This window comes from Ustilago hordei, assembly GCF_900519145.1.
Source record: "Ustilago hordei strain Uho2 genome assembly, contig: UHO2_contig_15, whole genome shotgun sequence".
NCBI classification, from domain to species: domain Eukaryota; kingdom Fungi; phylum Basidiomycota; class Ustilaginomycetes; order Ustilaginales; family Ustilaginaceae; genus Ustilago; species Ustilago hordei.
The window spans coordinates 591,273-606,227 of record NW_024545281.1 but is presented as its reverse complement, the minus strand read 5'-3'; the positions used below and the strand labels follow the sequence as shown (position 1 = coordinate 606,227).

At 53.6% G+C, this 14,955-nt stretch overlaps 8 protein-coding genes across 8 annotated transcripts; 4 read left to right on the top strand and 4 right to left on the bottom strand.

Annotated features, from left to right (window-relative positions):
• Nucleotides 1-1,619: 1,619 nt before the first annotated feature.
• On the bottom strand, nt 1,620-2,978 carry UHO2_05855 (uncharacterized protein; the record flags this gene model as incomplete). Its single annotated transcript, XM_041558754.1, has 1 exon — nt 1,620-2,978. One exon carries the CDS (start codon nt 2,976-2,978, stop codon nt 1,620-1,622), a length of 1,359 nt encoding a protein of 452 aa, XP_041414688.1.
• A 1,289-nt stretch (nt 2,979-4,267) lies between these two features.
• Nucleotides 4,268-4,838, bottom strand: UHO2_05854 (uncharacterized protein; the record flags this gene model as incomplete). Its single annotated transcript, XM_041558753.1, has 2 exons — nt 4,268-4,696; nt 4,788-4,838. The coding sequence occupies 2 exons, from the start codon at nt 4,836-4,838 to the stop codon at nt 4,268-4,270; spliced, it is 480 nt and encodes a 159-aa protein (XP_041414687.1).
• Nucleotides 4,839-5,277: 439 nt separating this feature from the next.
• On the top strand, nt 5,278-5,709 carry UHO2_05853 (uncharacterized protein; the record flags this gene model as incomplete). The annotated part of the gene is made up of 1 exon (XM_041558752.1): nt 5,278-5,709. The coding sequence occupies one exon, from the start codon at nt 5,278-5,280 to the stop codon at nt 5,707-5,709; it is 432 nt and encodes a 143-aa protein (XP_041414686.1).
• Nucleotides 5,710-6,191: 482 nt separating this feature from the next.
• UHO2_05852 (putative H+-transporting two-sector ATPase chain b precursor, mitochondrial) lies at nt 6,192-7,595 on the top strand (the record flags this gene model as incomplete). Its single annotated transcript, XM_041558751.1, has 2 exons — nt 6,192-6,536; nt 7,221-7,595. 2 exons carry the CDS (start codon nt 6,192-6,194, stop codon nt 7,593-7,595), a joined length of 720 nt encoding a protein of 239 aa, XP_041414685.1.
• Nucleotides 7,596-8,569: 974 nt separating this feature from the next.
• UHO2_05851 (uncharacterized protein) lies at nt 8,570-9,232 on the bottom strand (the record flags this gene model as incomplete). The annotated part of the gene is made up of 1 exon (XM_041558750.1): nt 8,570-9,232. The coding sequence occupies one exon, from the start codon at nt 9,230-9,232 to the stop codon at nt 8,570-8,572; it is 663 nt and encodes a 220-aa protein (XP_041414684.1).
• Nucleotides 9,233-9,784: 552 nt separating this feature from the next.
• On the top strand, nt 9,785-11,188 carry UHO2_05850 (uncharacterized protein; the record flags this gene model as incomplete). Its single annotated transcript, XM_041558749.1, has 1 exon — nt 9,785-11,188. The coding sequence occupies one exon, from the start codon at nt 9,785-9,787 to the stop codon at nt 11,186-11,188; it is 1,404 nt and encodes a 467-aa protein (XP_041414683.1).
• A 160-nt stretch (nt 11,189-11,348) lies between these two features.
• On the bottom strand, nt 11,349-12,932 carry UHO2_05849 (uncharacterized protein; the record flags this gene model as incomplete). Its single annotated transcript, XM_041558748.1, has 1 exon — nt 11,349-12,932. One exon carries the CDS (start codon nt 12,930-12,932, stop codon nt 11,349-11,351), a length of 1,584 nt encoding a protein of 527 aa, XP_041414682.1.
• A 441-nt stretch (nt 12,933-13,373) lies between these two features.
• UHO2_05848 (putative SSL1 - TFIIH subunit (transcription initiation factor), factor B) lies at nt 13,374-14,894 on the top strand (the record flags this gene model as incomplete). Its single annotated transcript, XM_041558747.1, has 1 exon — nt 13,374-14,894. One exon carries the CDS (start codon nt 13,374-13,376, stop codon nt 14,892-14,894), a length of 1,521 nt encoding a protein of 506 aa, XP_041414681.1.
• Between the last annotated feature and the right edge of the window lie 61 nt (nt 14,895-14,955).

Sequence of the window (14,955 nt, the reverse complement as noted above, 5' to 3'; positions counted from 1 at the left end):
AACAGCAGGACACGCGAAAAGTGTAAAGAGGCCTCACGGACACACAGTAAGCCTTGTTTCAGCGGCGGAGAAAGCGATTTGACAGCTCGTGCCTCCTCGAGGCCAAGCTTGCGAGACTTGTCGGCCGCTACGCCAAATGACGTTCCTCTGGCGTAGTCAGGGTCTGGGTTGAAAAGCGGAACGACGACGGATAGGCAATGCAACAGAATGTCGTTCCCTCAGACAGATAAAAAGAGAGAGGCACCAGGACGGCCAGCAAAGGCAAGAATCAAAGCACCAAGGCCAGCACCAGAAGAGCAGAGACAGAGCGCAAGAAGCACAGCTTGGCAGAGGCAGAGAGCAAAGATCAGCGCCCACGCCAGTCGGAAGACCCGAGCTCTTACACGACACCGAAGAGCGAAGCAGCTGAACAGTGTTGATCGCTTGCAGTCTGCATACGCTTTGATAGCGCCTTTTTTTTTTTTTTTTTTTTTTTTTTTTTCTTCAGCTGCTTTGCTGTGTATATGTGTGTGTGTGTGTGTGTGTGTGTGTGTGTGTGTGTGTGTGTGTTGGGCTATAGCTGAACCGGGACACACACGCACGCGTTCTCAATGAAGCGTTTCGCGAGCTCAAAGAGCCGTGGAGATGCTGTCAAATCCTTCCCGTGTTATACTTGCCGCCCATGAACGGTCAACTCGCAGCCTACAGCTAACAATCCACGGTTAGCAGCCCACGTTGTACGCAACTCTCTCGCCAATGATCATCCGGGCGCATCCTCAGACGCCAACTTGAACTCTTCAAGCGAGCAGCTTCAACGCCTACACGCCCTCGCTACCTTCTGCTCCGGCTGCTATGCGAGAGCGAGATCTTGGTTAGACGCCAACGATTGGATATGCGATCCGCATAACCGAACACGTCCAACCCACGTCCATGGCTCATTGTTTTCGATCCGCCCAACCCACCGAGGCAAACCCTGTTGGATCTGCAGCTTCATCTCCCGTGCATCCCGCTGGAACAGCTTCACTTTTCGCATCATGTCTCGAAATTCAGATGCAACATTTCTATCGACCAGAAAACAAAGACGTTGTGGTGTGATATGCATGTCGTTGCAAGATGGCATTGGAACTATTGTACATGCAAATCGTAGCTGATCCTGGTTCGTGGCAGTGAATCCGAGCGTGATTGGTGGTCGGCATGCAGTCATGGAATGAATCGCATGATCAAAGCGGGCGGCGAACGTCGCCCTTGCTATCACCGGCTGATGATGATGGTGGTGATCGCCGCGGCGGCGGTGGTGGTGGTGGTGGTGGTGGTTTTGGTGGTGTGGGCCAAGATGTCTGCTCTGGAGCCCATCTCCGTTGCCAACTTTTGGGCAAAAGCGTCAAAAGAAATGAAAGACCCCCTCCTGTTCGAGAATCGGCAGAAGAGGCAGGTCCAAAACGGCTATAATTAGGCTGAGAAGTCGAGGGCGAGTGTGTGTGCAGACGCAATCCGGCAAACGGCGACGCTGGCACCTCCAGCAGCGATGGTTGCTCTCCAGACCGTTCTCGAGCGCCTGGCTTGACGGCGTCACGTTCCTTGGCCTTGATCTCGCTGATGGTGCGGTTACGCTTCCAGCCGTATTTGGACCTGAGGTATTCCTACGGCAGCGGCTCGCTACTCGAAGAGAGTCGATTGAGGTGCAGGTAGACATCCGTTCCGTAGCCTTCCATTGAGATCAGCTTCAGGTCACCACCGAAGTAACGTGCGTAGAGACGTGCCAGCGGCAGACCGTAACCGAAACCAGCCATTGGCGCTTTGAAGTCGGACGCGTTGAACTCGGGGTCCAAGTCTTCTGACTGTGCGGTGGTGTACATGTAGGTCCATACGAGTGGCATCTCGCTGCGTGGGATTCCTCCTCCTTCGTCGCTGATCTTGATCGTGATATCCTCCTTGCCTTCAACGACGATGACCTTGATGGGTGGGAAGTTGTCCTCCTGATCAACCCCGTACCGCTCCACTACGGCACGGAGCGAGTTCTTGAGCAGCTCAAAGAGCATGTGGTTCAAGTGGCTTGGCACGTACATGAACGTGAGATCTGGTGGGCAGACGAGCTGGACAGGTGGACCCTTGAAGAGTCCGTAGTGCTCCTCGCAGACGAATCTTGCATTCTCAATAGCTTCGTGTGCCATGGCGCCGACGTTGGTGTTGGTGCAGATTATGCCGACGTACTGCTCGTGCTCCTGGTTGCCATCGACCTTGACACGAGCGATCTGATCGGACAGCGAGTAGTCGCCGCTGTTGCTGGAGCTGCCGCCGCTACCAATCAGTTTGGAGGAAGGTCGCTGTGATGATCGACTGAGGGCGATGTGCTGTCCAATCAAGATACGGATGCCGATACGCGAGAGGTAGAAACGATCCAAGAAGGCCTGCACGTCAGCTTGGAGCGTGTTGGCCTTTCTTGAACGTTTGTATTCAAGCACACCCTGTGCAATAGTGGTAACGACGGCATCGTGCCTCTTTTTGATCTTTTCGAGTGCTTTCGTGAAATCCTCGTTGTACTGCTCGATCTCGCTAGGCCACTGGTGATCCGGAAGGTTGGCATAGTAGCGGTGTTCGAGCAGTGCTCTTGATCTTGAACCGTTGCCATTCTTGCCGTTTCCATTGTTCTTGGGCACAAGTGCTTTGGCAAGGCCATTTTCGCTGTCGCTGATGGTCGCTGACTCGAGCAGACTCGGATTTGGCTTGGACTCTGGAAGAGGCTCTGCGTTCCTCGAAGCATTTTGCAGCAGCTTTTGAACTGAATCAGAGAGTTGTGGTTTGGGAAAGTTGACAAGCTCTTCGAAGGACTGCGCATACCAATTCTTGACCTTGACGATCGAGGACATCTTGGAGAGGTCATGTGGAAGTTCGTCGAGCTCCTTGACACGATGTGCGAGTCGGATGGGAAGTTCTTCAGCAAGGAAGCTGCCTGCTTGTAGAATGGTGCCTGGATTTGGATTGCGACCGAATTGGACCATCTGACGCAGCGAGATGCCGGTCTGTGGGAAGCTTGCAAAGTGATGCAGCTGCGACCAAAGCTTTTGTGAGATGTGGTAGCTCCTGCAAAAATGTGCAAAGGGATCAACATGTCAGCATGTCCGTAATGAATCAGTTCGCCTCTCTCTCTCGACTCAAAAGTATCGCAATACTCACATTGTGATTGAATGCTGCGGCTGACTACAGCCTGCTAGGGATCCGATCCCTCGAACTTATCAATTGTGACTCAATGCTCTCAGGCGTGACTGTGTAGCGAGTCAACTGGAGCTGGAATTTTTGCTGGATCGAGCTTGATGCCTGACTGCGGGCTAAGCTTTGAACGTGATCTTGAGAGAAGGAGGCGACGGGCAGAAGTCGCTAGTCCTGGTGACGAGCGGTACGGGAGCGCTGATCTAGTAGACGATCGGCTGCGTGATGATACAGCTTGTCGGGCGTGAGTCGAGCTGTCCTGGAATGGTTTGGATTGTGTGGCTACGACGAGCGAGATCGGATGATCGGGAGCACTTAGAGATGAGGAGAAGGCGTGCTCGTTTCGAGGGGGTTCGCTATTGGATGGATGCTTGCTGCTTGAAAGCCTTCAACGGAAACAGGGTTTGTGTGAGCTTTAAGGCGATGCTTGCGGGGTATGGATTGATGATGGTAGAGGAGGAGAGTTGTGGTCATGAGGAACACGGCAACAGCTGATGACCAAAGACGAGCTTCGTTTGGTTGCGGGGTAGCTCGTAAGTGAGTCGAGTCAAGGCCAATATGGAATTATGCGAGCGGGACACAGAAGGAAATTACCGGGCCAATGCGGAGAGTTAATGTGGGAGGAGCGTGTCAGAGTCACAAGGGCAGAAAGCAGACTCCGCAATCAAGCCAAGCGAAGGAGAAGTGCGGCAGCAGAGCGCTTTGTCTTTGCAATGACTGGTCGAGACGGCTAGATGGAGCCTTGAAGCCGGTCGTCTAGCGCACTTGTCGAAATGCAAGACATCGCCGCTTTGGGACGTGAAAAATTGGATTTTTCGAACAGTAGAGCCTTGTTAGACCTGCCTGTCTAACCTCAACAAACTCGAAAAATACATTCTCCAGACAGTTCGATGGCAATTCGATAGCTGTTCTTCGGGGCCGTCTGATGGTCCAGCAGAGTCTTGATCACACGCACACACATCTCAGGGCCTCTGTGACGATACGACAACATAGCTGTCAGATTAAAGTGAGATTGGTCTTACATGACAGAGGCATCAAAAGAGTGAAAACACAACATTAGATTGGATGAAGATGGAAGGAATCACGAGTTGATGGCATGGTTGCGGGCAGTGGCCTCCTGGTCGGCCTCAAGACGCTGAGGCTCGGTCTGAGGAACAGGCTCGTTAAGTTGAGCCTGGTGAGGCTCGTCGAATCCACGGGGCTTGGCGTCAAATCCACCCGGGTTGTCCCTCAAAGCCTCGTACTTCTTGTCTTGGGGACCACCAGTGCCTTCGAAACGGATGCTCGACTCGCCGGTGCGCTGGCTTCGGTCGTCTCCTCCCTCCTCGGGTGGGATGTTTTGAGGGTTGGCGCCACCACCGGTCTGACCAGTGCGACCGACGCTGACGGAAGCGCCGGGGAACTTTTCGAGACCAGATTCGTTGACGCCGGATTCTTCCGAGGTGACGGTGGTCTTAGGGTTGAACGAGTCCTTGAGGCGGTTGTCCGACTTGAAGTCGAGGTCACGAGCCTGCCGAGCGAGGGAGAGAAGCAAGTTGTCGGGTCAGCGTTGCCGTTCTTGCTTTCTTTGCAGAGCAATTTGTGTGGATTTGAGTACATACCTGCTCGTCGATTATCTGCTGATCGGACTTTCCTGCGTAAGCTTCAGACATGTTGACGGTTGGTGCCAAGGGGTGCCAAGGGGGTAATGTATCGATGATGAAGATGGAGAGAGGCAAGAATTGGTTCGTTGACAGGCAACCCAGGTATATAGGTGTGAGGTTCTATCCTGTGGACTTTGTCTGGACTGAGTAACGGCTAGGCGCACTCTGTTTCTTTTCTTCAGTCATCTCCCTCGACACTGCCCACTCTAGTTTGTGCCACACTTTGCGAGGCCTGCAAGTGTCTGGTAAAAGAAAGTGTTGTCGCCCATGATCTCAAGAGACAGCTGCGTCTGGCATCAGTGAGCTCATCCTGCCTCGGAAGCCGCGGCTAGGCTTGGCTTGAGCATCGACTTCGGATCGACAGCTCGCAGCCAAGTTGATATAGGCTGCACAGTATGACATGAGGAACGTAGCGGAAAGCAGGAATCGTAACGTTTAATTTTACCCGATGAATCATATGCTCACTCATCCTGCGTTTTTACTTCCAGACGCTCTCACGCAAGCTGCTTCGTTGCCACGAGACAGACTCGGTGAATTTCTGATCTTTCGGTTCACCATTGTAGCTGCTATCCTATCTTCAGCAGGCGCAGAAGCAAGCTCCGGCGTCGAGCGGCGTGGCACGTCAGAAGATACTGGACAAGAAGGTTCGGAAAGCCAAACTGTCATTTCAGGGTGCAATGTCAAGTACAGCAAGCTTAGTGGGCGTTTTCAAGTCATGTTGCAGCCACGGCAAAGTCGCCGCTGTCCGGTCGGCTATCACCGATATAGTCTCATCCTTGTTGTGAGGGCCGATCCCGATGCATCAGTCGTCCTCAATTCGGCTCCGGCCGCTAACGACATTCAAAACGGAACAAACAAGGCTCAAGCGCGCTCTGATTGAAAGGGAAATTCGTGATCGATCTGGCCTTAAGCCTTCTGCCTGCGTTTTCGCTACTTCTGAGCCTTCCTCGCCAACCTCGAAGAAGTGAAATGAGAAATTTCGATGTCTTAATTACAAGCTGTTGAATTGGCCCTGGTATGGAAATACAAACTCTCTTCTCACGCAATTGGATTCAGACCTCAAGCAGAAGAATCGGTTCAATCGTCCGGAAGACTTGGACAGGAAGGAAACGGTTGGGCAAGCAAGAGAGACAGCACACCGTTGATCCGTTCAACTCTTCAGAGCGGCTGAGCGGTGAGCAACGAACGAGTCCCAAACAGCCAAACGGTCGAGCGTTGCAATTCTTCCGAGTCGTTGGCCAGTTCAGTCTGTTGCCGCTGCTGTGAACGAGATAGCTCCTCGTCGCGATCCTATCCAGATCCACATCTCTTCGACCACCACCTCTCCCCACCTCTTCACCCTAGTCTCGTTCATCATCCGTAATGTCGTTCCGTGTTGCTGCTCGTCGGGTCCCCACCCTCGCCCTTGCGCGACCCACAGTCGCTCCCCGCACCGCCGCTTCGGTCGTTGCTATCCGCCTCTACAGCGACAAGCCTTCCCCTGAGGCTCGTGCCAGCTCCATCCTTGACGCTTTGCCCGGCAACTCGCTCGTTAGCAAGACCGGCTGGGTCACCCTCGGAACTGGTCTCACCGCCGTCGCCATCAGCAAGGAGATTTACGTTGCCAACGAGGAGACTGTTATCCTTGTCGGTTCGCTCATCTTTGCCGTTCTCGTCGGACGTGCCATCACCGGTCCTTACAAGGAGTGGGCTGACTCCCAGATTGAGGTAAGGATCCATTCATCGCCAACCTCAATATCAGTATCGCAGCAGCAGCGTGAGCAGTGGCATCAGTGGTAGCAACCAGATCAGCAAAGCAAAGCCTCGACCCAAACGCACACCAACCAACACGCAGTCTTCTTACTCTTCGACATGATCAATTGCAGCCACCCTTCCGCTAGCATCTACCATCTCCGCATACAGCACTCGATAATTTTGATGCAAAAGCAGGTCGCGAAGCCGCACATTCGACACTCATACAATGCGGACCGAATCTTGAGAACGTATGCCGACATGACGATCACGGACGTGCCAACGAAGGAATTACTTGGAGATAAAAACAATGGAGATCTGCCTGATCCACTCGGGCTTGCTGCCCAAGCGGGGCACAACAAACACTGCTTCCACCCGTCAACACACAGGCTAGATGTCACTTTGATTCAAGAGCTCCCATACAGATCATCATTAGGTTGAACAAAGGGAGGACTGCATTTCCCGGACTCTACATGGAGCAAGCGAGCCCTGCGACATTCAGCTCTGTCGCATGTTTCTCCATCTCCACCATTGCTGCTGCTGCTGCGACAACTACATGCTACAACCGCGGTTTCAGACCGACAGCCAATCTTTGAACAGTACTGACCGTCCTTCTCTCCTCATATCATGTATCGATCACGATGTTCTCGCCGCCAACAGAAAATCTCCAAGATCCTCAACGGCGCCCGTACCAAGCACACCGAGGCTGTTCAGGCCCGCATTGACTCCGTAGAGTCGCAGAAGGACGTTGTCGGCCTCACCCAGGCCCTTTACTCTGTCGCCAAGGAGACTGCACAGACCGAGAAGGAGGTCTTTGAGCTCCGACAAAAGACCACCCTCGCTGCTGAGGTCAAGTCCGTCCTCGACTCTTGGGTTCGTTTCGAGGCCAGCGAGCGTGAACAGGAGCAGCGCGAGCTTGCCGCCACTGTTATCAAGAAGGTTCAGGACTCGCTTCGGGACGACAAGTTGCAGAAGCAGATCCTTGACAACGCCGTTGCCGAGATCGAGAACCTTGTCAAGTCCAAGACCATCTGAGCTGGAAAACAAACAACAATGATAATCACACCTCAGCAGTACTAGTACCGCCATCGCTAGCTGCTCCATTATTCATCATCATCACCACCATCATCATCATCATCACACCCACAGGTTGAGCAACGTAGACGATTGTTGCTCACCATCTGCTCGTAATACAAGCAAACCTTTGAGACCCATTCCGGTACTGTGTCCCGGCTGTGCCGTTGCTTCTATTTCTTGCCATGCACAAATATTTTGTTGTTAGTCGGAAGGAACCATTCGATGAGGCGAAAGAACGATCTGCCTAAACCTGACCCTAAGAGGAAGTCAAGCGTGGGCGCCAAAGAGCGCAGCAAGCCCGAATGTCAAAGACTCAAGTTACACGCACCGTCGAGATCGTGCCGTTCAAGTAGAGAAAGTTGTTTCGGAATGGGGAGCTTTTTTGGTTCGGAAGACACCGAGCGAGCACTGCTCCTTCTTTACTGGCGTGTCTTGGAGACGTGGGGAGTGGCAAGTCAAAGTGTTGTATGGATATAGGAATGATCGCCGGCTGGAGGTCAGTTGGGCCTACAATGACGAACTTTTGTGGGCGATCTATTGCGACTTCTGGCGCCTCAAAACTTAAGGGCCATGAGTAGTACCACGTCAATTTCGAACGGTTGCGTCGGTGGTACTTGGACCACCTTCCTCACTGGCGTCGTTCTGTGCAAGATTCGTTCTGCCTACCCTACCGATGAAGCTCGCAACTTCAACGAGCCCTTTTCTGCAAGCTTGATTACGAAGGCTCGCACCAGGCAAAATGCTGCTATGAGCACATGCACATCGGCCTCAAGGCAAAACAGTTGAGGAACCGCTGCTGTCACGAAACGTGGGTTGCTGTGGTGATTGAGAAATGCTTGCAAAGGTGAGATAAAAGTACAAGATGGAGCGACCCGCAGCCTGTACCGGGCTGAGAGGCACACTCTCGTCTAAGAGATGCCTAGGCGGACAGTCTAGTTGTTCAAGCTAAGCTTCTCAGTCTGCTGCTCGACGCTCCCCTCCACTGATGGCTTCGGTGGGAGCGGTTCAGCAGGCTGCAACGTCGATCCTTCCGGTCCATCAATCATGCGTTCCAACAAGAATTTGACCACAGCCTCCTGTTCCCTCATCTGCGCCTCACTCATTGGTCCTCGACCAGCCTTGTTCCTCACATCCCACAACTTTCGTTCTGATCCATCGTGTTCCTTCTCTTCTCCATCTGCGGGTGCTGCTTCGGTCTTTGGGTGGAAGATGAGGTTAAGCCTCTTTGCTTGCTCAGGATTCTCTTTTTCGAGCTTTTCGATGTGAACAACGAGTACTTTGACTACTTCGAGGTGACCGTTGAGTCCTGCCCAGTGGAGAGGGGTGTTGCCAGAGATGTTCTGTGCGAGGAGGGAGGGGAGGTCGGAGTGCGGGAGAAGGTATTGGACTACTTTGAGATGGCCGTTGGCAGATGCGTAGTGCAGAAGTGTGTTGGAGTCCTCGTTCTGGATGCTTGCAAGGAGCTCGGCGACCTTGGACGCACTAGAGAAGAGGGGAGAGAGGGTGGCTTGAAGGTCCTCAAGATCGCCGTATCGAGCCGAGAGGAGGAGCTCTTCGATTTGGTCGCTGGTCAGCGAAGCGGCTTTGTCTGACATAATGGTGGTCTTATTGAGTGGAAGGTGGTCCCAAGGATGGTGGGGCTCGACAGTTTAGTTGTGATGAGGAAAATCTGTGGGGGGCACTTAGGGTTACTTCCTTGTGATGTGAGAAGGCAGCTCTCAGCAGCTGTCACAGCCTCGAACCTTTGCTTCACATGTCTCAACTGCCACTTTTTGACTTTTTTTTTTTTTTTTTTTTTTTTTTTTTTTCCAAGCTTTTCTCGGCACACGGACGAGCATCCGGGAAATTGTAGAATTTTTCTTCCTTGGCCCACGCACGCTGTTCGTTCTCACTTTTTTTTTTCCAATCCCAAGCCAACAAGCAGGCAAGTTGGTCAGGGTCTCTTCTCACATACCTTCTGCTTTGCTTTCCCTCCTCCTCGACCATCACAATCCTTCTTGATCATCATCTTGGTACAATCTGACACCAACTCAATAGCCTCTGACACAATTCGGAACATTAGCCGATCAACTTTCGTCAGCAAACGGCGTCACCGAACATAGTCTCTCACAGCCACCAACCACCCCCCATCAGGCTGACCTACAACCATGGCGCCCACTCGCACCAAGGCCTCCAACATCGGCCAACCAGCCCAGCCAGCCCAATCCTCACGCAAAGGCAAAAAGGCATGGCGTAAAAACGTCGACCTCACTTCCACCGAGCAGTTTCTCGAAGAACAATCCCACCCCCTCCGCCAAACCGCCTCCGACCTTCTCTTCGTCGAAGATCGTTCTGGTCAGGAAACTCTCCTGGCCAAACAGGCCCGCACGAAACGACCCCTCAAATCTCTCGAGATCCTACAAAATAAAATCGGCCATGCACCACTCCTTCCAGCCAAGAAGCAGAGACAAGCAGCCGGTGTAGACAAGAAAGTCGAACAACGCTTGAGAAAGATGGTTGGACGTCAGCAGATTGGGACGCAAGGAGATGCTAGTGCGATTGCAGATGGTAGTGCTGATGTTGTAAAGAAGAACTTGGGGAGTGTGTATGATGTCTGGGGTTTGTCTTCTCCCTCAACTTCGGGTGATGTTAAGGGCAAGTCAAAGGCAGCGGTGGAGGGTGAGGAGAATTGGATTCCACCTACACACTCCAAACCAGCCGTTCACGTTCCCAAGACTCTCCGTAGGGATGATTACAACAATATCGCCTCTAAGCTTCCCGCTGTTGATCTGCCTCATCCTGGTACATCCTACAATCCTGATCTTGAGTCGCATGAAGCGCTCATTCAGGAAGCTTACCAGATCGAAAAGCGACTTGAGGAGAACGAACAGATGGACAAAGCCGAGCGAGAGAACTGGCAAGCCAAACTCGCTACCATCATTGCACGCGAGGCTGAGTTGCGTCTTCAGAAAGACGACGACATTAGGCGATACAGGGGAATGAACCTCGACGTGCCAGGCATCAACTCTGACTCCGACGACGCTGACGAGGACGACCTCGAAGCAGCTTCCGAACAGAGCGACGCAGAGGAAGACAATGACGGCGCCCAATCCACGACCGAACCCAAGCGCAAAACCCGTCAACAACGCGCCCGAGCCAAACGCACACGTCAACAACAACTCGAAGCAGCCGCACGCAAAAAAGCCCGTATCGAAGCTGCAGCCATCCTCCAACTTCCCGCTCTTAAACGTCGTCAAGCTCGTCTCGCCACAGCTAGAGCTCAAGCTGCTGAAGCCCGACGAGTGCAAAAGGAACAAATTCTGGCGAAGCAAGGTCTGGCGGGTTTGAAGGTGGGCAAGCATAAAGTACCTGCTCAGAGGTTGGATGTCCAGGTGGGAGATGACTTGAGCGAGTCGTTGAGGACTTTGAAGCCAGAGGGAAATCTGTTCAGGGATAGGTATAACAAGTTGCAGGCAAGAGGTGTTGTTGAGCCAAGGGTGAAACAGATGCCTAAGAGGAGGACGCATAAGCTGAAAAATTATGAGACACATGATTATAAGAAGTTCTCTTAAGAGTTCGCTCCTCGTTTTTCGCTGTTTCTGCTGTTGTGATGTCGGTATTAGGAATCTCAGTGATTCATTGCTCTTTTGTGTTCTGCCACCACGCTCGTTGTGAAGTCTGTGACAAGTGTCTGCAAATTGAATGCGATTGAAATACAAGAATGAATGGTGATCAAATCGTGGCGTTGGCCTCGGCCTTGACCTTAGCCTGTGCTTCCGGAGCAGGAGCCTGCTTTTCCCCAGAAGCAGCAGCAGGAGCCGGAGCTTCAGACGCACCCTCCGCCACAGTCGCCTCTTCCGCTACTGCTGGAGCTCCACTCGCCGCCGCGGGCACAACTTCTGCCTCTGGTATAGCAGCTGTCTCCTCCGCAACCGGCGCCGACGCAGCGAGTGGCTCAGCTTCAGTCATAGTCACGTCTGCCGTATTCTCGGTCTTCGACGCAGCCACATCGACGTTGCTCTCGCCCTCAGCAGCAGCGGGGACGGCAGCAGCACCTTCAGCATTGGCAACAGCTTCAGGAGCAGTCACGGCGACAGCTGCTGCGACTGCATCTTCTGTGCTTGGTTCTGCGGTGGGTGTTGTCTCAGCAGCGGCGGTCGTGGCAGTGGCTTCTGCTGGCACCTCGGGAACGGGCGCGGGGGGCGGTTCGATGTCGGCTGATGTAGGAGCGGCAGCTTCCGCGGTGGTAGTAGCAGCAGTGGCGGCGATGTCAGCGGGCGCTGCTGGCTCGATTGTGGCAGGAGCAGCAGGTGCGAAGGTAGTCGCAGCCGCAGGTTCTGCTGCTGGTGGTGCCTCAGGTGCCTGAGCAGGTGTGACACCGAGTTCGATGTTGAGCTTCTCGATAGCCTCCTTTTCAGCATGTTTCCTCACCTCCTCCGCTTCCGCAGCCTTTTCCTTCACAGCTTCATCCTTCTTTTCCGCTGCTCCATTCCCATCCACCTCCATACTAGCCTCCGTCGCCGGCTCAGCAGCAGGCTTTGGCGGTCTCAGCTCCTCCGGAGTCTCCGCCCTCACAAACCCGACGCCCAAAATCTTACCCCGTGAAGCGCTCTCTGCCCAAGCCGGCGTCTCTCCTACACCTTCCTCCGCCTCCGTCCTCTGCTTCTTATTCTTCTTCGCACTCGAAGACTCCTTCAGCTCCCGCAACCTTTCTTCGTGCTCCTTCGCCATCTTAATCACCTCCTCCTGGATCGAGGCCACTTTGTTCTTCAGATCGTCCTGCTTCACGTCAGCGTACGGCGACGGAGCAGGTGTCAAAGTATCAATCCTTCTCGCATCGAACACTATACTGAGCAACTCGTGATTGCGCGCGTATCGAGCAACAGCGATGTCGCGTGGAGTGAGCCGGTCGAGATCGTCAAAGATGGATTCTGGCATCTCGTCTGCAATGGTGGGTGGCAGGTTGAGGCCAAGGAAGGGTGGAGCTTGTGATCTACCAGGGAAGCCGTGTTGACCAGAATGTTGCGGGTGTCCGCCATGGTGAGGAGGAGGTGCGCCGTGCATGGAGGGTCGACGAGCGAGGTGCTGTTGCTGAGATGGGTGTGGGTGGTGATGAGTTTGCGCTGTGAGTTTGCGCTTACGACCACGATGGGAGGCAGGATTGGGAGAGTCCATGTATTGTTGTTGAGGATGTTGTGGGATGAGTTGCTGGGCGTGAGGGTGTGGTCGGTTCATCATGCCTGGAGATGGGGAGGATGCTCCCAAGCCAGGATGGCCGGGGTGACCGCCCGGGCCGTGAGGTGGAGGCATGTTCATCGCGATAGCAGTTGAAGCAGACCCGATGTGTACGCTGTATCGTACTGCAAGTATTCAAGGTGGTCGGAAGCAGGGCCCAGTGCTGGAAGATGAGGAGAAGGATGGATGATGGTGTCTAGAGAGAAGCGCAGACGCGACTCGACTTTCCATTCGCCCGAATCTAGATAGCGCCAATCGCCCGATTTGTTCGATCTGCGGTGTGTGTTGCTCCACATTTTGGCGCAGTAGCCAACTCTCTCTTTCGACGTTCCCAAAAGGGACTGAGCAACACCACCATCACCATCATCTCTCTCTTCATCCATAGCAGCGGCCTTAGCCATTACCTTGGAGCACGCGTTGGAATCTCCCCAGCTCAACGCGGCATCCAGCGCGGTGGCACACATCACTTTCGCTACCCCGGCGGCTGCAATAGCGCTGAGAAGAAGGGAGTGACAGCTCACCATGCCGCCCCGCACAGCAGACGAAGAATACGTCGACGACGGAGCCGACATCTACGATGCGGAAGACTTTATCGACGATGACGACTCTGGAGACGAGTACCGATCCGCACCTTCCCTCCCAAAACTCGGCGCACTTCGCAGTGCAGTCACATCCCGCTCATCGGGCGCTGCTAACGGCAAAGCGGGTCCCTCAACCTCGACCTCGGCCGCCGCCAAAGCCAAAGCCGCAGCCGCTTCCAAGTCGAAATTAAAAGACCAGGGATACTCATGGGAAGAGACCTACAAGCGATCATGGGATGCTGTTGCGGAAGATGACTCTGGATCGCTCGAATCTGCAGTGCGTCAGATGATTGAGGGGTCCAAACGTAGGAGGACTTTGAAAGATGTTGCACCGGTCCAGCGTGGAATCATTCGTCATTTGGTGCTGTTGATTGATTTGTCAGCGAGTATGTTGGAGAAGGATATGCGACCGAATCGCTTCGACGTGACTTTGCAGTACGCAAAGGAATTCGTAATGGAGTACTTCGATCAGAACCCAATCGGTCAGCTTTCGGTGATTGGGACGAGGGAAGGCATTGCAGAACGACTGGCGATGATGGGCGGTAACACAGTCGACCACACAGCCTCACTGTCAAACAAGCGAAGATTGGAGCCGAGAGGAGAGCCAAGTCTGCAGAATGCACTGGAGATGGCGAGGAGCAGTTTAGTCCATCTACCAGCGTCGAACTCGAGAGAGATCCTCGCCATCTTTGGAAGCTTAACAACATGCGATCCAGGCAACATCCACGATACGATCAACACGCTGGTGAAAGACAACATTCGAGTATCGATCGTACATCTCGCTGCCGAAGTCAAGGTGTTTAAGGACGTGTGTACGCGGACGGGTGGAACATTCAGCGTGGCGCTCAACGAAGGACATTTCCACGATTCACTTTTCGAACATGTACCCCCACCTGCAGTCGAGGGTCCGCGTCGACCAAAACGCCGTATAATAGCCGCCAGCGGGAATGGAGCAGCCACAACGGAGGAAGAAGAAGAAGTTGCCAACGGCGTCGACCTACTTCAAATGGCTTTCCCCCTCAGACTGCCCGCACACGCAGCACCGACCCTGTGTGCATGCCATTCTCGATCTCGTGGTTCAGGCTACCTCTGCCCTCGATGTGGAGTCAAAGTCTGCGATGTACCCACAGACTGCCCCGTCTGCGGGATCACCATCGTTATGTCCACCCATCTCGCACGCTCGTATCACCACCTTTTCCCAGTTCCGAACTGGAAAGTTGTTCCCTGGTCGGCCCTTCTTTCAGCCGCAAAGGTAGAACCTGCTTGCCTCTCATGCAATCTCCTCTTCCCTACTCAGGAACAAGGCGCGGCAAGGTCAGCAGCAGCGAACAAAGCATTGGAAGAAGCAGGGTTGAGCGAGTCCTCAAGGTATCGATGCGGGAGATGTAGTCATGATTTTTGTCTGGAGTGCGATGCGTTCGTACATGAGCAGTTGCATGTTTGTCCCGGGTGCTGTCAGTAATATTACAACCAGCCCTAGATTACCTCTGCCGAGTGTGTAAAGTGCGACTGTGAGAGTCGTG